General features: G+C 51.1%; 2 protein-coding genes and 1 long non-coding RNA gene across 6 annotated transcripts in view; 2 read left to right on the forward strand and 1 right to left on the reverse strand.

Moving 5' to 3' along the window:
* The window catches only part of THADA (THADA armadillo repeat containing), a 314473-nt gene extending 306825 nt beyond the window's left edge, over window positions 1-7648 (forward strand). For all 4 annotated transcript variants that reach the window (XM_067703121.1, XM_067703123.1, XM_067703125.1 and 1 more), the window contains 2 exons: window positions 5297-5466; window positions 6518-7648. In XM_067703121.1, the coding sequence (XP_067559222.1) occupies window positions 5297-5466; window positions 6518-6910 (563 nt within the window). In that variant the 3' untranslated portion in view covers window positions 6911-7648. The remainder of the gene's footprint in view (window positions 1-5296; window positions 5467-6517) is intronic.
* On the reverse strand, window positions 869-13375 carry LOC137205238 (uncharacterized). Its single transcript, XR_010934064.1, has 3 exons — window positions 13234-13375; window positions 1744-2062; window positions 869-1617 (listed from the first exon to the last, which is right to left on the reverse strand). It is a non-coding gene; the product is annotated as an uncharacterized lncRNA (long non-coding RNA).
* On the forward strand, window positions 11036-15316 carry ZFP36L2 (ZFP36 ring finger protein like 2). Its single transcript, XM_067703126.1, has 2 exons — window positions 11036-11403; window positions 11928-15316. The coding sequence occupies exons 1-2, from the start codon at window positions 11353-11355 to the stop codon at window positions 13359-13361; spliced, it is 1485 nt and encodes a 494-aa protein (XP_067559227.1). The 5' UTR covers window positions 11036-11352; the 3' UTR covers window positions 13362-15316.
* The last annotated feature ends 5313 nt before the right edge of the window (window positions 15317-20629 follow it).

Here is a 20629-nt window from a genome sequence, read left to right on the forward strand (position 1 = left end):
AACAGTATGGAGGTTCCTTAAAAAACTAAAAACAGAACTACCATACTACACAGCAATCCCACTACTGGGCATATACCCTGAGAAAACCATAATTCAAAGAGAGTCATGTACCACAATGTTCACTGCAGCACTATTTACAAGAGCCAGGACATGGAAACAACCTAAATGTCCATCGACAGATGAATGGATAAAGAAGATGTGGTACATATATATAGTGGAACATTAGCCATAAAAAGAAATGAAATTGGGTCATTTGTAGAGATGTGGATGGATCTAGAGTCTGTCATACAGAGCGAAGTAAGTCAGAAAGAGAAAAACAAATATCATATATTAACGCATATATGTGGAATCTAGAAAAATGGCACAGATGAACCTATTTGCAGGGCAGGAATAGAAACACAGACGTAGAGAATGGACATGTGGACACGGAGGGGAAGGGGAGGGTGGGATGAACTGGGAGATTACGTTTGACATAAATACACTACCATGTGTAAAGTAGATAGCTCGTGGGAAGCTGCTGGATAGCACAGGGAGCTCAACTCGGTGCTCTGTGATGACCTAGATGGGTGGGATGGGGGAGGGAGGGAGGTCCAAGGGGGAGGGGACATATGTACACATATAGCTGATCCACTTCACTGTACAGCAGAAACTAACACAACATTGTAAAGCAATTATACTCCAATAATAAAAAAGAAACTTAGTATCTATCTTGTTAAAGTTATGCTAGTAGGTATGAAATAGTTTCTCATTGTGGTTTTGATTTGTATTTCCCTGATGGTTAATGATGCTAAGTATCTTTTCATGTGCTTATTGGTCATTTGTATATCTTTTCTGGAGAAATGTCTATTCAGACCCTTTGCATAGGTTTTAACTGGGTTATTTGTCTTTTTATTATTGGGTTTTAAGAGTTTTTATGTATTTTAGATACAAATCCCTTGTATGTTCTCCAATTCTGTGAGTTTTTTTGCATTCTTAATGATGTCCTTTGAAGTACAAAAGTTTTCAATTTTGATGAAGTCTAATTTTTTTGCTTGTGCTTTTTTTTTTTTTTTTGTGGTACGTGGGCCTCTCACCGCTGTGGCCTCTCCTGCTGCAGAGCACAGGCTCCGGACGCACAGGCTCAGCGGTCATGTCCCACGGGCCCAGCCGCTCCGCAGCATGTGGGATCCTCCCGGACCGGGGCACGAACCCGTGTCCCCTGCATCGGCAGGTGGACTCCCAACCACTGTGCCACCAGGGAAGCCCCCAGCCAGTTGTTTAACACCCTTGTCGAAAATCAATTGACTGTAATTGTGAGAGTTTATTTCTGGACACTCAGTTCTATTCCATTGATCTATATTATGTCTATCCTTATGCCAGTTTTGAAATTGGGAAGTATGAGTCCTCCAGTTTTGTTGTATTTTTCCAGATTGTTTTGGCTGTTCTGGACACACAACAGATTCTTCCGACACACTTGTTGCTTGGTCACTTGCTTTCTTGCTTCCTCGATGGACCTGCAGGCCTGTGAGAGCTTGGCTGGCCTGCGTGGTTAAGTGAAAAATTCCTCCCCCTACTCTTCAGCCTCCCCTTCAGAAGGCATTTGGCCAGTAGAGATCTGGGCTGTTCTGGCTGAGCTGTCTTCATCCAGGGCAAGGTAGAAAAAGAGGGAACTTGGTGAGGTGCATCTGGCCCCTCAAGCAGGTCTAAATCCAACTAATCCTGCCCTCACCCCCAACCCAGTGTCCCTTCCCCATCTCTCCTCACCTTGCAGGGTCAGTGTTTGGATGGTTATAATTCTAGTAGATTTCACTTCCAGCCAACTCACCAGCTCTCCTCTTGTGCTTCTGTCATTCCTGTCACTCTCCTGCCACTTCCTAAGCATGATGCACAGCAAAATGGTGCAGGGTGGAGAATGTGTGTCGTGTCAGGTGGGGCAGGTGCATCCGTCTGGCCTTCCTGGTGGCATCTCTGGTCACCTCCAAGTGTTCTTCATGGACCCAGCAGGAATGTTGCCTGAGCTGCAGGCACTGGTTTTGCTGGTGGATGAAACTGTTTTCTTCCCTATGGGGCTTTCAGTCCTTGCCTTAAGGAGACAAAAAGAAGGGGTGGGGGGAAAACGGGTGAATCAGAGGGCAGGTTTTTCTGGAAGATTTCAAGATAAGCTGACCTGCTGCTGGTGCCACAATACTGAGGACTTACAGCTTTGACCCTTTTTTTCAAAATATGGCCCCTTAGCTGGGAGCTCTTTTTCATGAATAAAAGTGATAAAACTGAGTCTGACTTATTCATCTCCATGGGTTACTGGGAGTGTTTCTCCATGGCTTCCCTGCAGGGGGGGTTGGCCTATGACTGAGGGAGACCTAGCTCAGTGCCACCACTGCTAACTGTGCAAACTTGGACCTGTTACCCAACCTCTGTGAGCACAACTTCCTTGTTTGTTAAATAAGGGTACCTCCCTCCTGGTGGTAGGAGCAATAAGAGTTCAAATAGAAGGAAAGTGTAAAAAAAAAAAAGTGTAAAAAAAAAATTAAAAAATAAAAAAAATAAGGAAAGTGTTCGTTATTATCAACGTATTGCTTGCTTTCTTTGTGGCAGTCCCTGTGTTAGTATTCAAACCAAATCAAGTGGGGTAAAGGAAGAGATTTCATGATCTCTAGAGCCATAAACTGGAATGTTTTGAGCATCTGCTATGTGTTTAATTGTATGCTGATCTTCATGTGTATTTTCAGTTCTTTGAGGTTTGAAAGATGCCGATTAATGGTATCTCTTCCCCATACAGACTCTAAACCAGTTGAGAACTACACAGGGGAGTCAGTAGAGATAAAAGTAGAGATTGTATTATAGGTGAAGGCTGGACCAACACATGGCTCACACCGACAGCTAAAATGTACCTTCACGCCTCCCCCCAACTTTTTCTGTTTCCCAGTTTGAAGCCTGATTCTAGGCTGCAGAGCCTAAGGGGCAGGTGTCCTGAGGGACTGATTTGGGGCTCTGAGGATAGTAACGTTGATCCTTTGGCTGCTTCCGTGAGTCACGGGCTCTATGTAGTGCTGGCCCTGCTGGAGGTTCACCAACTCTGTTTATCTCACCAGGAAGACCTACATCTCTGGAATGTTGGTGCTAATCCTCCAAATCTGCGCTCTGCATGCACCATGAAACTTGTTGTCAATTCCGGTTTCTTTATAGCCACTTAAAGCTCTCTGACTGTACGCAAGTGAGTTAACGTATCTGTGCCTGGATTCCTCATCTGTGAAGTAGGGATGGTAATACCCAACCCAAAGGATGCTGAAGGACTGGAGAGAAAGGACTTGCTTAGGGAATGGCACCTAATAGGTCCACTAAGCCTGGTTCAACGCCCTGGGGAACTCAGCTTTCCATTCCAGACTCTGAGGCTTCTCCCTGTGTGCTGAGCAAGTCTCTTTGGGGGCCAAATGGTCACGGACAGGTCTGTGGGCTGGAGTGGAGATGTGGATTTGAGAAAGATGAGGTCTCAGTAGAAGTGTGTCATTGAAAGACAAGCATTGGTGTATGGATGCGTCCATAGAGATTTATTGTCTGTGCGGTGGGATTTCAGTCCTACGTTTCAGGCCTCCTCCGGGTTGGGGGTGGGAGACACGGGGTTGTTAGCAGAAATGTCAACACCCTGAGCCTCCCTTCAAACCCGTATTTAGGACTGTCTAAGGCAAAATGGTGAAGTAAGCAATGGTTTCCCCAAGGCACCCACTTCCTCTTTCTGCACCCCATTCGACTCTTTTAGCGCCCTTCCTCCAGCCAGCTAAGAAAATGAGTCTCTGAAAAACGATTTCACGCTAACAGAGGGCCACAGAATGTGAGCTAATCCCAGCCCCCCCCCCCCCGTCACCGGCCTGTGAACTACCAACAGCTTTTACATTTTTAAATGGTTGGAAAAAATCAAAAGAGGAATATTATTTTGTGAAACAAAAATTACATGAAAGTCAAATTTTATTGTAACATAAATAAAGTTTTATTGGAACCTAGCCACAACCATTTGCTTACATATTGTCTATGGCTGCTTTCAGTCAGAGACCGTAAGACTCCCAAAGTCTAAAATATTTACCTTCTGGCCCTTTAAGAAAAAGTTTGGTGATGCCCTGCTCTAAGATGTTAGAGAGTTAATGTGTTATGTGCTCAGTAGGATTTGGTTCAGAGGAAGGGACAAAGCAATGGAGTTCAGGCGTTGTCAGCAGGCCTGCACAGGAGACGCTGGGTGGGAAGCTTTTGTGATATCCTTCCAGTTAGAAGGGCTGAGGGGAGATAGATGTCTAGTCTTGTAGGTGGGGCTGTGCTTCTGTCCACACTGGGATAGGGGGCATGGAAATGGTGGGATTCAGGCCTATGACTCATTCTAGCTGCACAGACAGAAGGATTCAGGAGTGGATTAATAACTCTTAGTGAGCGTATCCCACTATTCCACCAGCTTCCCTGCCAGGCTAGTGGCAGTGATTTTCCTTTTTTTTTTTGGCTGTGTTGGGTCTTCGTTGCTGCGCACAGGCTTTCTCTAGTTGTGGCGAGCGGTGGCTACTCTTCGTTGCGGTGCGCAGGCTTCTCATTGCGGTGGCTTCTCTTCTTGCGGAGCACGGGCTCTAGGTGGGCGGGCTTCAGTAGCTGCAGCACGCGGGCTCAAAAGTTGTGGCACACAGGCCCTAGAGTGCACGGGCTTCAGTAGTTGTGGCGCGTGGGCACAGTAGTTGCAGCGTGCAGGCTCTAGGGCATGCAGGCATCAGTAGTTGTGGCGCACAGGCTCAGTAGTTGTGGCTCCCGGGCTCTAGAGCACAGGCTCAGTAGTTGTGGTGCACAAGCTTAGTTGCTCCATGGCATGTGGGACCTTTCCGGACCAGGGATCAAGCCCGTATCCCCTGCATTGGTAAGGCAGATTCTTTGGGGTTTTTTTTTTAGTTAATTAATTAATTTTCATTTATTTATTTATTTATTTATTTATTTATTTATTTATTAATGGCTGTGGTGGCTTCTCTTTGTTGCTCAGCACGGGCTCTAGGTGCATGGGCTTCAGCAGTTGTAGCACGCAGGCTCAGTAGTTGTGGCTCGCAGGCTCTAGAGCACAGGCTCAGTAGTTGTCACGCACGGGCTTAGTTGCTCCGTGGCATGTGGGATCTTTCTGGACCAGGGCTCGAACCCGTGCCCGCTGCATTGGCAGGCAGATCCTTAACCACTGTGCCACCAGGGAAGTCCCTGGCAGTGATCTTACCTGAAGCCTTTAACGTTCCTGGAGTCCTGCACAGCCTCCCCAGTTGGCCCTGAGCAGCACATTCATGGTTCACCTCTCTCATTTCCACAGAATTTGCCTTCTGCCGGGTGGACGCCTCCATCGCACTGGATCTGGCCCTGGCTGTGCTGTGTGACCTGCTCCAGCAGTGGGACCAGCTGGCCCCTGGACTCCCAGTCCTGCTAGGATGGCTGTTGGGGGAGGGTGATGACCTCACAGTCTGTGTGGAGAGCATGCATCAGGTAATCCTGGGGTGTCCGGGCAGTGGAGGTGGGTGGGAGTGATCCTACACCCACCAGGTGCAGCACTTCCAGGCTTACATGGGCCTGATGTGCCTGCTGAAAGCATGCTTCTGGGTGCTCAGATTACAGAGCGGCAAGCAATTAGGGAGTCTCCAAATGGCCCCAGCAGCCCGCGGGTGCTGCTGGGGCAGCTCTCGTGCTGGCCTGTGGAGTTCCAACGGTAAGCCCCTTGGAAGAGGCCCCTTGGAAGTTGAGAGTTTAACTATGGAGGATGCTTATTGGTCAACATTGGAGTGACCAGGTGCTCCCCATGGTTAGGTTTGAAGGTGAAACACTTCCAGAGAATCAGGTTCCTTCCAGGGTCTCTGCTGCTTGAAGAAAACTATGAGCCCCTCCAGGTGGGGGTCAGTCAACAGATAGGGAAACTGAGGACCCAGATAAGCAGGAAAAGCGTCTTGGGAACTGAAATTCCTCTCTGCCAGTGTCTGACTCAGCTGGCCTTCTTGGCATCCCCGGCAGGCCAAGAGTTCAAAAAGCAGCCTGTTTATGGGAAATTAGGAGACAAGATAAAGTGTCTGTGATAAAATGACCTTGAAAATCCCCAGCATTATAGAAATTTGGTTTCATACTGAGAGACTAGTGTCTCGTGTTTGTCAGTTCTTTGCTCTTTGCTGCTCAGATCTCCCTTCCTCCCTCCTCTCTGATTTCTAGATGCACCTTCAGGTCTAGGGCCCCCTCCTGTGTTGAGGTCCCCTTTTCAGCACCAAGCCCCCAAAATATCTTGGCTGAGAACCACAAACACATCTTTATCAAAGGTCATGTTAAGTCTGGGGGAAAAAAATTTCTCTCCAGTGGAGAAGTACGAGTGAAGATAGAAGGTGACCTTCAAGGCTGCAAGTGCTGTGTGTACAGGGGTGTTGACAGGCGAGAGTGAGCCCTCTGTCAGGTGGGGAGGGGACACACTGCTTCTGCATCTGCCAGGACTCTGTTCTGGACTGGGGCCAGTCAGCATCCCTGTAAGGTTGACTTTTGGCTTTTTCATCGGACTTAGGTGGAAGACTACCTGTTTGAAAAAACAGAAGTCAACTTTTGGGCTGAGACCCTGATCTTCATGAAATACCTCTACAAGCACCTCTTCCGCCTCCTCTCCAAGTCCAGCTGGCGTCCCCTCAGCCCCGAGAGGCTCTGTCATCTTCAGAGGACAGCGTCAGAGCAATGCCACCTCCTTTCCCAGCTCTTCAGAGAGCTGCCACCAGCTGCTGAGTTTTTGAAGACGGCGGAGTTCACAAGACTGCGCATTCGGGAGGAAAGGGCTTTGGCTTGCCTGAGGTTACTGGCGTTTCTGGAAGGAAAGGAAGGGGAAGACACCCCAGTTCTCAGGGCTTTGGACTCTCCTGCAGCAGGGAATCAGTTAACTCTTCCAAGAACAGAAACGGCTTGTTGAAGAAAGATGACTTGTGGGGTTGGGGGTAGGGTGGATTGTTCCCCCAGTCAATCTGCAGGAAAATGTTGAACAGAAACTTAAGCGTCTTCTCCCCTTCACAACTCCCCCACTTCTGTGAGTCTAGTCTTCTGTCCTACAGAGGACTTTTTCTTCAGTTCAGTCATTCAAGGCAGCCTCGTTTATTGCAGCTACTGTAGGACGTGAGGCTACCACGTTGAATATTGACTCTGTTCCCAGGTGCAGGCCACCTGCAGGCCTGAATTAGCCTTTTTCATCCCCCAGGACCTCCAGTGTCCAACCAGAGCCGGCCTACATTTTTCTCTGAATTGACTACACAGAGTTGGGTTTTAACACATGATTTTCCCCCCCTTTTCTGGCTAGTTGTGGGAGCTGGATTAGTTGGCAAACAGCCCACTTGGTCAGAATTCCAAATTTTATTCGATTTTAGCAAAGGCAGAAATATATTCCAAATGTTGGATCCTGGGAGAATTAAGGATCGACTTCATACAAATAATTTTGTTTTTACTGTCTGCATGTTTAAGCCTTCAGTGACCTACACATGCCATCCTAATTATTAAAAGAGCCATTAAGAGCTCCTACCCCCCTCTCCCCACCATAAAAAGTATCTGTGCTATTGTTAGGAAAACAGATTCACCACCCAGTGAAATCATAGACTCTTGGCTGTTAGAAGGAACCTGGGGAAAGGAGAGTCAGAATAAATGACTTATTTGATGCCTACACTGTTTACTGTCATTTTCTTGGTGGCAGTAACAAGAAGATTCTTATTTAAGCTGCCAGAAAACTTCTATCCATTTCAGTGATTTAACCTGGAAACCTTAAAGGTTTTCTGCTTTTCTAAGTCCAGCCCTCCCCTCTTTCTCAGACACCCAGCAGGTGTCGCTCTTGCATACGTTTTGCTGCTAGTTTTGTTTTCCACTGGCTTACCGGTTTTAATTTATAATTTCAGAGTGAAGTGTTACCCAAAGACAGTTATCTTGAAATTCATAGCTTGGATGGGTCATAGCCTCATCCACATTCATTTTTCATCCTAGTTATCTGAAAGAACCATTTCAGTAATCCTATGTACACTTGGCCCAGCTTTTTAGGGTCTGTAAATACATTTAAATACTTCTCAGGTGAGCAATCAGAATTATTTTATTGATGTTTGAGGGTCTGGAGGGGCAGTTTAGAGGGGAGAGGGTTTGATATGATCATTTCCTACTACAGAAAGACTTATATTTCAAATATAATTTGTTTCTCTTTGAAAGAAAACCACCTAACACTAAAAAATAGAGCCTACTAGAAGAATAGAGAAAGGTCTGTGTAGGAAGAAGTAAGGAAAGAAGTTAACTTAGTGTCCAAAGTTTTGCCCTAAAGAGACAGGAAATTCCCTGGTGGTTTTGCACTATTCAGCTCAAAATGTGTTTTCTGTGATCCTGAATTAATAACCTGGTTAGGCATCTGTGTAGCCCACACTTGATGGAAAGTTGCCAACTGAACATTTCTTTTTGTTCTGAGAAGACGTGGCTGGTGAGAAGTCAGGGAATTGGCACAATGTGGTGATAACCATGGTAGAATAATTATGAAACCGGCTCCAGCAAAGCCCAGCTCACTGGAAAAGGCCAGCATTCCTTTTTTCTCCATTTAAAATGAAATAAAAGCAGTTACATAATAATAAAAATATTTTCTACCAGCAGGTACTCTGTACCAAAGCATGTACCATACCATGTTTACATGTTAGCTCCAAAGTCCTTCTACCAAGCCTGCAAAGTGGGTGTTCTCATAGCTGTTGAGAATTACCCCAGATTTTGATCTTGGCTGGTTGTAGCCAGCCTGAGAGCACAGGAGAGACAGATGTTTCCACTGGTTTTTGTATCTGAAATCTTGTCACTGACCTCCAATAGCACTGGTGAGGGAAATTGCTGTTTCACACTTTCCTGATGCATTCCCACGGGAAACTCAGAATACCCCACTGTCAGGGCCATCCTCAGACTCTTGTGCTGTGGTTCATTTCAACAAAGAACAAAACAGCATCAGGGTTCTTGGGTATTCTAGGCTGTAAGTGTCAGCCATGGTTGCCCAGCCTTGTCTAGGGGCCAGTATAGGCCGGGTGGCAAAAGTGAAGCAGTCACATCTTCTGAGGTCACTGCCCTTGGCTCCAAGCTCGAGGGTCCAAGATTTGGTGACCCCTCAGCTCTGCATTCACGATTCTGTAGACCTCCACCCATCTGGCCATACTCCAGAGGCCTGGCTTTCTCCATTTTTATGCTTTGTCAATTTGTTTTAATAAATAAGATGGAGTATACTTATCTTTTAAAAACCTTAACAGATAACTCATTTGCACCTTGACAAAGGTGAGAGATGAGTAAAGCAGGAATTATCTTAGTTTTACAAAGAAACCCAGGGGCCAAAGTGATTTTGTGATTTGCCTTAAATCACATGGCTTATAAGGGACAGGGCCTGAACTCCAGCCCTGTGTTTCCGATCCTGAAGTCCTTGCAGCCCTATGCTGACTCTAGCTCTCTGGATGGGTGAGGAGTGCAGCAATGGGCTCTGCGTGCAAGCTGAACTCTAAAGAGGTTTCCTGAGTGACAGGCCTGGCTCATTCCCTCCCAGGGTAGCTGAGAGAGGTAATGAGCGCCGCCGAATGGAAGTAAGCACAAGGAAACAGCCAGAAACAAGATCAACTGGGCAAGGGGGCGTGGGTCTCGGGAGCTTCTTTCCCTGGCGGGTACTGGACCTTCCAACTTAGGCCCAATTACAACCTAGGCTGCCAGGTGTGCGAAATCATGGGCCCCGCTCCAGCTTTTTTGGCAGCATATCCGTAGACGCGGAGTGAGAAGTGTCCTGGACCGGACTCCAGATCTGCCCCAGTGGGGCTGACAGTGGCCTTAGCTGCACTGGGCGCTAGGCGGGGGTGTCTGCCCCGTACCCGGAGGGCGCCCTTGGCAAAGAGCATTTCCCAACGCGGGCTTTTGGGGTGTGGGGCTGGCAAGAGAAGGAAACCGGGGCGAGCCCACCAGGCGCATCCTCGGTGCCTAGCCCAGCCTGGCTGCGGGTCGGCCTCAGCCGGAGCCCCCAGCCCACAACGAGTTAAGGCGGGGCGCGGCGCCCTCAACGGCCCGGGAGTTAAGGGGCTAGGAGGGCGCGCCAGGCCAAGGCTGCGGCGGGAGGGCGGGAGCCTCGGCTGGCAGCTGTACCACAACCCCCAGGAGGGCAGGGGAAAGCCGGACAGACCAGCAGACGGACGAGGCGTTGGGAAGTGCCTCCATGCCTGCGCGGCTCTCCTGGCCTTTCCTCCCGTCCTCCCAGCCGGCTCCCCCGCCCGGGACGCCCCGCGCCACTCCGCGCCTTTGGCCCTGGCTCAAGGTCTTGTGATGTGATTAGCAAAGCCAGCGCCTTGTCCTCAGACACTCAGCCCTGCCCGGCAGGGCTCGGCGCTCAAGCCCTGTTTACTGCAGGCTGGGCGGGAAGAGGGGCGGAGGAACCGGCCCAGGCTCCTCCGGGCGAGACTGCCTGCCCTGGCAGCCTCCCGCGTGGCCGCTCCGGCCCCACCCCCACCGCGTCTCCACGTGCAGTCGGGATGGAGCCACTACCGGTCAGACTCGGGCCCAGAGTCCCCGCCCCCCGGCCGGAGCTCCCTTAGCAAAAACAGCCGGGCCGCGCGGACGGTTGCAATATTCTTGCATTTTGCAATTCCCGCGCCCAGTATAAAACCGAGGGTGGGAGAGAAAAGCTCCGCAATTTCGCCTAGCAGGACCGGGCGGGGAAAGACACGTCCAGGGCTGCAGAAACCCGGCCACGTTAAATGTGCTGGGGATTTCCAACAGTACAGCCCCAAAGGAGTGGAGCCGTACCTTCCCGCCGCCACCCAGCAGCACCCATCTGGGCCGAGCTCTCCACGCCGCCCCGGGCGCCCCAGCGGCCAGCCCCGCCCCGAGGCATCTCCGCCCCCTCCCCCAGAGGAAAAAAATTGGCGGCGGCCAATGGGAGGCCAGGAAGGCGCCTGACGTCCGCAGGCCGGCGGGCGGCGTTGCCTGGAGACCCCGGCGGGGTCAGCCTTCTGTCCCCTCCCCGCGGCAGGCCCGCCCCGCCGCTGCCGCGCTCCGGGGCTCTATATAGGGCGCGCGCTCTCGGGCGGCTGAGTTCCAACAGTCCGCGAGCTGCAGTCGGCTCCGCGCGGGGGGGGGCGGGCCGGGCACCCCGGGGCGCGGAGGAGCGCTCTAGCTTCACTCTCCTCTCCCCCCACTCTGCACTCCCGGGCACCCTCAAACCAGTTCAAGCTGCTGCCCCCGCTCCCTCTTTTCTGGCCCCCCGCAAACTTTCGGTCCCTCCCCCGCCCCTCGCCCGTTATTCGTCGTGGCTCAAGCCCGGCCGCGCCGCCCCGAGGGCTCCTCCGGACCTCCCAGCCTGCAGCTCCGACCATTACAGGATCCAGAAACATGTCGACCACACTTCTGTCCGCCTTCTACGATATCGACTTCTTGTGCAAGGTACGCGGAGGAGAAGGGAGGGAAGAGGACGGGCAAGGAGGAAGCCCTTGGAGTTTTCAGGCTTGGCCTTCTGTCCTCGGCTTTGGGGGTCCTCTTCCCTCCTTGACTTTTTGGGCTTGGGAAAAATGCCGGAGTTTGCAATGTGTGCTCGAACCTTGTGGACGGGGAGAAGGAGCGGGGAGGAAGGGCAGGAGGGAGTCGCTGTAGCTGTTTAGTTTCTCCGCAGCCGACCACAGCCACGCTTGCCCGGGGCTTCCCGGACGGGGTTTGCGCCGCCCAGGCCGGCGGCCCACGACTGAGGATCACATGTCGCAACCCAGCGCGGCCTAGGGTGGAGAGTCCGGCTCCTCCCAACGCAAACTTGATTCTTGTGCGCGTGTAAGGGTGGAGGTTGGGGGCCGAGTCGAGATCCGAAAAAAAAAAAGAATTGGAGGGCTGGAAGTGGTTCTTCTGCAGTTCACCCCAACGCATCCCTCTCCTCTTCCCACTTTTCATCCCTTCCCCGCTACCCTCCTTTTTGGCAGACGGAGAAGTCCCTGGCCAACCTCAATCTGAACAACATGCTGGACAAGAAGGCGGTGGGGACACCCGTGGCCGCCGCCCCCAGCTCGGGCTTCACGCCGGGCTTCCTCCGTCGGCACTCAGCCAGCAACCTGCACGCGCTCGCCCACCCCGCGCCTAGCCCCGGCAGCTGCTCGCCCAAGTTCCCGGGCGCAGCTAACGGCAGCAGCTGCGGCAGCGCGGCGGCGGGCGGGCCGGCCTCCTACGGCACCCTTAAGGAGCCGTCGGGGGGCGGCGGCACGGCCCTGCTGAACAAGGAGAACAAATTCCGGGACCGCTCGTTCAGCGACAACGGCGAGCGCAGCCAGCACCTCCTCCACCTGCAGCAGCAGCAGCAGAAGGGGGGAGGCGGCTCCCAGATCAACTCAACGCGCTACAAAACTGAGCTGTGCCGGCCTTTCGAGGAGAGCGGCACGTGCAAGTACGGCGAAAAGTGCCAGTTCGCGCATGGCTTCCACGAGCTGCGCAGTCTGACGCGGCACCCCAAATACAAGACGGAGCTGTGCCGCACCTTCCACACCATCGGCTTCTGCCCCTATGGGCCGCGCTGCCACTTCATCCACAACGCCGATGAGCGGCGGCCCGCGCCGTCGGGGGGTGCCTCTGGGGACCTGCGCACCTTCAGCGCCCGCGACGCGCTGCACCTGGGCTTCCCGCGGGAGCCGCGGCCCAAGCTGCACCACAGCCTCAGCTTCTCGGGCTTCCCGTCGGGCCACCACCAGCCCCCGGGGGGCCTGGAGTCGCCCCTGCTGCTCGACAGCCCCACGTCGCGCACGCCGCCGCCACCCTCCTGCTCCTCGGCTTCGTCTTGCTCCTCGTCCGCTTCGTCTTGCTCCTCGGCCTCGGCTGCCTCCACGCCCTCGGGCGCCCCGACGTGCTGTGCCTCTGCGGCGGCAGCGGCCGCGGCCGCGCTGCTGTACGGCACCGGGGGCGCCGAGGACTTGCTCGCGCCGGGCGCGCCCTGCGCCACCTGCTCGTCGGCCTCGTGCGCCAACAACGCCTTCGCCTTCGGCCCGGAGCTGAGCAGCCTCATCACACCTCTCGCCATCCAGACCCACAACTTCGCCGCCGTGGCCGCCGCCGCCTACTATCGCAGCCAGCAGCAGCAGCAGCAGGGCCTAGTGCCCCCCGCGCAGCCCCCGGCGCCGCCCAGCGCGCCCCTCCCTGCCAGCGCCGCCGCGCCGCCCTCGCCGCCCTTCAGCTTCCAGCTGCCACGCCGCCTGTCCGAGTCGCCCGTGTTCGACGCGCCTCCTAGTCCCCCGGACTCACTGTCTGACCGCGACAGCTACTTGAGCGGCTCTCTGAGCTCGGGCAGCCTCAGCGGCTCTGAGTCCCCCAGCCTCGACCCCGGCCGCCGCCTGCCCATCTTCAGCCGCCTCTCCATCTCCGACGACTGAGGCAAGAGGGCGCTAGTGAGGAGGAGGAAGGGAAGGTCGTTCTGGGGGTGTTGGAGGGCGCCCCTGCAGTCGCGCCCCTGCTAGGGGCAGGGAGACTCGGGAGTGTGGGGGGCTGACCTCGGCCACAAGCAGACTGCAGGCCGCACCGAGCACTTGGACTCGAACTTGTGTGCCGGGAGGGGCCCCCACCCCTCCCCTTTCGGTTTCCTCTTGTTTTGTTTTGTTTTTTATTATTATTTTTATTATTATTACGAAGTTTCATTCTTGTTGAGCGAAAAAAAGCCTACGAACTTTTTGTATTGAACAAAATATTCACAACAGAGCAGTTGTGATGCGAATAGAACAAAAACCAAACACAAACTTTTTTAGGTCTCCGATGAGTTTGGGACTTTAGGAAAAATCAACCCGGCACCAGCAGCTACCAACCACCATTCCATATCTTCACTTGCAAAGCATTAGTTACAGTCCAGATGTGGGGACTCTTATTTTGAGAGAGGTTCCTAATTGTCTCAGACCAGTGTAAACAAACAAGCCAGCCAACACCTTGCTAAACCTATAAGCTTTTAGAATCCAATATTCTGCCAAGAATATGCCTTGATAGTAGACCTCAGCTCCATGGGTGTTTTTTAACAAAGTTATATATGTCTGGAAGAAAAAAAACCTTGCATTCCAAAGTTTCATACTGGTTCCTGGTTTCATTGCCACCACTTAGTGGATGTTTAAGTTAGAACCGTTTTGTCTGCTCTTTCTGGAAGCCTTGGGCAGAGCTTAGTTTGTAATTGTTGGGGAATAACTGCTGAATTTTTAGCTGTTTTGAGTTGATTCGCACCACTGCACCACAACTCAATATGAAAAAACTATTTAACTTATTTATTATCTTGTGAAAAGTATACATTGAAAATTTTGTTCATACTGTATTTATCAAGTATGATGAAAAGCAATAGATATATATTCTTTTATTATGTTAAATTATGATTGCCATTATTAATCGGCAAAATGTGGAGTGTATGTTCTTTTCACAGTAATATATGCCTTTTGTAACTTCACTTGGTTATTTTATTGTAAATGAGTAAAAAAAATTCTTAATTTAAGAGATTGTATGTAATATTTATTTCATTAATTTCTTTCCTTGTTTACGTAAATTTTGAAAGATTGCATGGTTTCTTTACGGAAATCTTATCTTGATGCTGTGGAAGTAGTTTGAGGAATATCTTATGAGTTTTTCTTAGAATGTATCATGGTTGTAGCCCATCCAACTTTAAAAGAAAAAAAGTGACCACATACTTTGCAATCAGGCTTACATGTGGCATGCTTTTCTCATTCCATCTTTATAAATCAGCAGAAAATGGTTTTTGTTTGCTTATTCCACCAGTTCTACTGTGACATACTCTGCATATAAAGACATGTAGCAATAATGGGGGGGGAGGGTAATCTCACAGTGCCTTTGGAAGGGCCAGAACTTGCCTTAAATCTTTCTCAACCAAATAAGTATTTTGTCTATTAGTGCTTGAGAGAATTTGAATGTAGGATGGGTTCAACTGCACAAAAGGAAAAGATTTTTACCACTTTTTTTTTATATAGCTATAAAGTGAAGAGGCCACCTCTTAGTGCTAAAATGATATGTAGTACATGAATATGCCTTGTTTAATTACAGAAAATTCCAAAACTTGTACTTTTTTTTTTTTTTTCCGTGTGGAAAGGCAGGAATGCTTTCCTGGACAGCGGATGAATGAGCAGTAGATGTAGTTTGTTTGTACGTAGGTACAGTTGGAGCACTATGTATGTATGTATTCTGGACTACTTTGACAGAAGTAGGTATTTGAATGTAACAAGGTTAAGTCAACTTGAGTTGTAATATATTTGGGGAATCAGTTCACTACAAATTGTGACTGTAAACATTGTACTGTAAATGTTTTGTAGTTTTCCCCCAATAAAACTTTTGGGAAAAAAAGGTATTGATGTGTAAGATAGCTTCCTTTTTTAAATGGGAGTATCTAGGTTTGTACCTTCTCACCGCTGTCAGGCATTACCCAGGTCTTAGAGGGATTGGGGGGGGCTAGGGTTCAGAGAGCTGGCAGAGCCAGAGTTCAGAAGAGCCTGTCCCCCTATATATTTTATATACAAGTTCTTTTAGCTGAAAGAAAGTAATTTGGACCGTCAAGGGCATTAGTTAGCTGTTCTCTTTGGTAATAAGATGCATCCCCGTGTTGGCTGACTGGTGGCTGGGCCTGGTTGGGAGGCCTGAGGCGTGGGGCCTGCCTGTGAGTCACCAAGCAGATCACGTGTCTGCAGTGGCAGCTGAAGGTCTGATTTTTTTTTTTTCCACTGGGACGCACAGGGAACCAAACTGCTTGGGTGAGGAGGGTCTTGCCAGCCGGTGGCTGAATTGGGGATGGGGGCTTAGGCCCAGCCTTTCCTGGGCCGGAGAACCAGGGTTTTGGCCTGGACTTTGGAAATCCTGGTTGTGTCCTTGTCCACAGAGGACAGAAAGAGAAGGAAGATGAAACAGGTTAAACTTATATCAGGGTAATGTTTATGTGGACGGCTTCCTCTGGGAGTGAGCACACACGTTATTTATGCAAAAGGATTAGTGTCTGTGCTTGAGACAACTGTAAGCGGCCAGAAAGCAAATCCAACCCAGGTCTGGGAAAAAAAAAAAAGCATCAGTCTGTCTGCTGATTCTCACGCAATTGAACAAAACCTTAGTATGGTTCTTTCCTGCAATCACTTTAGAAGTTAAAAAGGTGGTTCATAGGGCTTCCCTGGTGGCGCAGTGGTTGAGAGTCCGCCTGCCGATGCAGGGGATGCGGGTTCGTGTCCTGGTCCAGGAGGATCCCACATGCCACAGAGCGGCTGCGTTTGTGAGCCATGGCCGCTGAGCCTGCGCGTCCGGAGCCTGTGCTCCGCAACGGGAGAGGCCACAAACAGTGAGAGGCCTGCGTACCGCAAAAAAAAAAAAAAAGGTGGTTCATAAATCAATTCCTGTTTTTCCTTCTCTATCCCGCCCCCGCCAACACACACAGAGTTCAGACTTTTTTTTTCAAAGTAAGTAAGAGATTTAGCAAAAGTTTTGTTTCCTCATCTACAACATATGGGCTCTATCACCCATACTTGCATCCCCTCGACCCTGTGTTTGCCTGTGTTCGCCGGGGTCTCCCGGGTCTCACAGCTGAGCCTGATGGGGAGGGCGCCGTCGGTGAAGCGCGCCAGGCCCCGGGCAGCTGTTTCACGTTAACGATGATTGCGCTGGTGTTAACCGGAGCGTTTTTGTGCTGGGCGAGCGCTGCCAAAGGGGATGGGAAACAGTTTCAAAGTTCTCCCAGATGCCGGCCCCTGGCTGGGGAGGGGCGGGTGGGCGGCCTCAGCAGCGGGGGAGGGGAAGCCTGAGGCCAAGGAGGGCTCGACGAGTGAAGACCCTGCAGGCTCGTAGGCCTCTTCACCATAAAGAATGTACAATGGCGAGGAAAAGTCTAAAATGTGGTGCTATATAGGCCAAACTGCATTTCAAAGGCCTTGTTTCCACTTCATTCCAAGACATTTTTCTAAACAAGTGCTTTTGATCAACTGGAATGTTAGACTTCTTTCTGGGGTAAGCCACATTCATTTTTAAAAATTGGTTTGTCTGAAAGCCCAACTGCTAAGAGCTGATGTTTTTGTATTTTAGACCCAGTGGAGCGTGGAAAGCTGGGGGGAATCATTCAGAAATTTTCTCTTGCTGCAGATCAATGGAGGGTATGTGGGTCATTGTCTTTCTGCAGCGGCTGGAATTAACAGCAAACAAAACGCTCTACAATTGCTTGATCACCCTTAGAAAAGTTTTCTTGTAAATTAAGGGAACTAGAAGTAAAAACTGCAAGTAAGAACAAGCCAGGATTCCTATCACGGGCTGGGGAGCGGAACTAAAACTGACTCCTGAATTATACTCAAGATAAAATTCTTTTGGAGTTAGTTGTGCAAATGAGCCCAGAATGTGATGGTGTTTAGAATGTCTTAATAGTGGCATTTCCACTAGCTGTTTGAAAACTAAGGTATTTTTTAAGCAACCAATTAGTGTGCACCACCTTCTAAATTATTTCAGAGAAGGGATGCGTGCATGTAGATATTTTCCACCCCTCACTCTGTCTGAATCTACTGCTGAGTGTATGGGGTTGCGGAGGGGGTGTGGACACAAAAAAACTATTGAGAAGGCCGATGCTCTGCACCCGCCCTTGGGAATAGATGGAGGATTGGGAGCCCTGCAGCGGCTCAGGAACCCCCATGATAGGACCAGGCCAGGAGGGCCCAATGCGGGAAAGACAAACAGGCATAGCTCTCGGCAGCAGGTCTGGCCCAGCACTGGGATGCTCAGTGGTGAAGTCTGCCTGGGAGGGTCTCAGAAACCCCCAGGCTAGATGTTTGCAGAGAGGAGGCCCACAGGAGAGCATCTGAACCTGGAGGGGAACCAACTCAAGGCATTTGCTCTCCTTCAGTTGTGCTCGTGGTGACAAGAGTGAGGGCAGATGTGACTCTGGCCACACCTTGAAAGCGGAAGTTGGGTCTCAGCACCTTCCCTAGCCTTTGAGTTAATGGGAGATGCCACGGCCCCTGGTAAGCAGCCAGGCTTACCTTCTCCCATCAGGGCCCATAACCACTCTCCATTGTTGTTTCCTCATTTAACCCTGTTTATTTTTTCTTGTTCACTCTCTGGGGGATGTGCAGACTTGCGGCCATCCAGGGCACTTCCAGTTTGTGCTGCTAGCAAGGCCAAGGAGGGAGGGAGGGAGGGAGGGAGGGAAGGAGGGAGGGTCAGGGAGGAGCCAGGGCCTGGCGGCTGGACAGGCCTGCCAGGCGAGCCCTGTGGGAAGGGGGTGCCCTGGGGAACAGGAAGCCACAGCACCTCCAGGCCCACCCCTGCCTAGGTGGGTTCTCCCAACCTCTCCTGACAGTTTTTGCTAGACCTGGAAAGTGTATGAGTGTGGGTGTGTGTCTAAGGGTGTATATGTATGGGGGGATGTCTGTGTGCGGGGGCGGTATCCACATGGAGGGTGGATATCTGGGTCCTTGTCTATCTGGGTGGGTGTGCACAAGTGCGTGGTATTGCTCCGTGGCGGGGGTCTGTGTGTGTGGGGCGGTTGCTGTAGGGGAATACTGGTGTGTGTGGCTGCATCTGTGGGGTGTTGATATGTGAGGGGTGTACATGTCTGTAGGGTATGAGAGTCGGTGAGTGAGTATGGAAATCTGTTAGTGTGGGTTTGGGTGTGTGTGTGTATGAGTGTGGTTATGGGTTTCGGTGTGTCTGTTGCTGTGTATGTATGTGTGAGTGTGGGTTTGAAGGCATCTTTCAGTCTGTGTGTGTGTATAGGTGTGTGAGGGTGTGTATCTGGGTGCGGGTGGGTTTGGGTGTGTCTGTTACTCTGTGTGGTTATAGGTATGTGTGTATATGGATGTGTGTGTGTGTGTGTGTGTGTGTGTGAGTGTGGGTACGGGTTTGGGTGTGTCTGTTGCTGTGTGTGTGTAGGTGTGGTTGTGGGTTTGGGTGTGTCTGTTGCTCTGTGTGTGGTTATAGGTATGTGTGTATATGGATCTGTGTATGTGTGTGTGTGTCAGTGTGGGTACGGGTTTGAGTGTGTCTGTTGCCCTGTGTGCGTGTGTTTCCGAGTGTGAGTGTGGGTGTGGGTTGGGGGGGTGCCTGTTGCTCTGTGGGTAGGTGTGTGCGTCGGTGGGATGGGAGGAAGGATCTGTGGGTGTGGCTGTATGTTTGGGTCTGGATGTGATGGGGGTGCGTCTCTGTCGGGGTGGAGTGTTAACACCACCTTCGGAGGAAAAGCGGTCCTTTTTAGCAGGCCTCTTTCAGGTTAAAAACTGTTTTCAAAACCCGGAAATGGAGGCCAGGCTGTCAGCCGCTTCCTGCAGGGCAGTGGGCAGAACAGGGCTGAGGGGGGTGGGCGGGTGGTGGCAGACAGGCCTTCAGCCTGCAGGGACCCCAGACCCACTTTATTGCCGGTCACACCTGCCAAGGACAGGCCTCCTGGGCCTGAGTGCAGAGACATATTTAGAAACAATTAATTCTCTGGTTGAAGGGGGAGGGGCCCTTTTATTTTCATCTGTTGCAGAAATAGCTCTTGTCAGATAGCAGTTCTTATGCCCTCTGGGGTGAGAGGCAGCTCTGAAATAGAAGGAAAGATATTAAGGATTTTAGACAGACAAGAAAAGTCCTGAGCCGCTGAAACCGAGTTTAAAATATTTCTCTAAAAATAAGCTTTGTTTTCCTTGTAGATTCCTCCGGCAATTGGGCCCTGGTGTCAGGGTGTTTAGCCGGCCTGGGAAGCCAGGCGGAATTTTTAAAAAAGTGAGTGTTTCCCAGCTGTGGCCTTGGAAAGTTCTCTGTTTTCCATTTATTAAACTCCTGGTTTCCGGCTAATTAAAATTATTTTCAAGTACAACTCCGTGGTCCTGCAATATTTGATGAGACACAGAATTCTCAGTGACCCCTCTGTAGGAGGCCGGGCCAGGCTGTGGGGTGGCCTATGACCCTTCCGCTGGGCCTGGTGCCGATTTTATGCAGAGGGGAGACCCTTTGAAATGCACGCCCGAGGCCTTGTTTTCCCAAGTTCCACCACCCCTGCCCCACCCCGGGAGTGGCTGGAATGAGAGGCCACTTGCAGGACAGTCTCTGCGCCCTGCACCGCTGGAGAAGGGGCTGTGAGTCCTTGGCGACCTGCTGTTTGTTCCCCTGCATCACTGAGTGGAGAAGGGGTGCACTTCAGGGGAGGGGAACTTGACTGAGCTGCGTGGCAGGTGATCGTGGTTGTCTCTCCCTGGCCTGGCTACTGTTGAAGCTTCAGGGCCGGACTCTCTCGAGCACCTACAGGAGGTCCAGCCTCCCGAGGTGATTCGTTGTGAAGATGGAAATCCGAGGTGCCGCAGGGCAGGAGGCAAACATTGCTGAGGGCCGGGGCTGGTGTGACTCAGATGTGCTGGCAGGCTCCCTTCCACTGCCCTGTGATTGTCCAGACATCCAAGGGGTGGGATGCTGGGATGCTGCCTGGCACCTTTCATTGATCCCACAGATAGTTCTTGATTGTCCAGTACATGCCAGCAGTGCAGGAACAGAGGTGAGCTGACGGATGTCATCCCTGCCTTCACGGACTGTACAATTTTCAAGGTTCATTCATGTTGTAGCGTGAATCAGCCTTCGTTCTTTTGCATGACAGGCTAGAATTCCATTGTACGGATGTACCGCATTTTGTTTTCATTCATCAGTTGTTAGACGGTGGAGTTGTTTCCAC

Source organism: Pseudorca crassidens, chromosome 14 (assembly GCF_039906515.1).
Source record: "Pseudorca crassidens isolate mPseCra1 chromosome 14, mPseCra1.hap1, whole genome shotgun sequence".
In the NCBI taxonomy this organism is placed as follows: domain Eukaryota; kingdom Metazoa; phylum Chordata; class Mammalia; order Artiodactyla; family Delphinidae; genus Pseudorca; species Pseudorca crassidens.

Bases quoted from the DNA above. Each gene is read 5' to 3' on its own strand.
- ZFP36L2 (XM_067703126.1), top strand. From the start codon at position 11,353: ATGTCGACCACACTTCTGTCCGCCTTCTACGATATCGACTTCTTGTGC. The intron at 11,404-11,927 runs GTACGCGGAGGA...CCTTTTTGGCAG, and splicing joins ATATCGACTTCTTGTGCAAG to ACGGAGAAGTCCCTGGCCAA.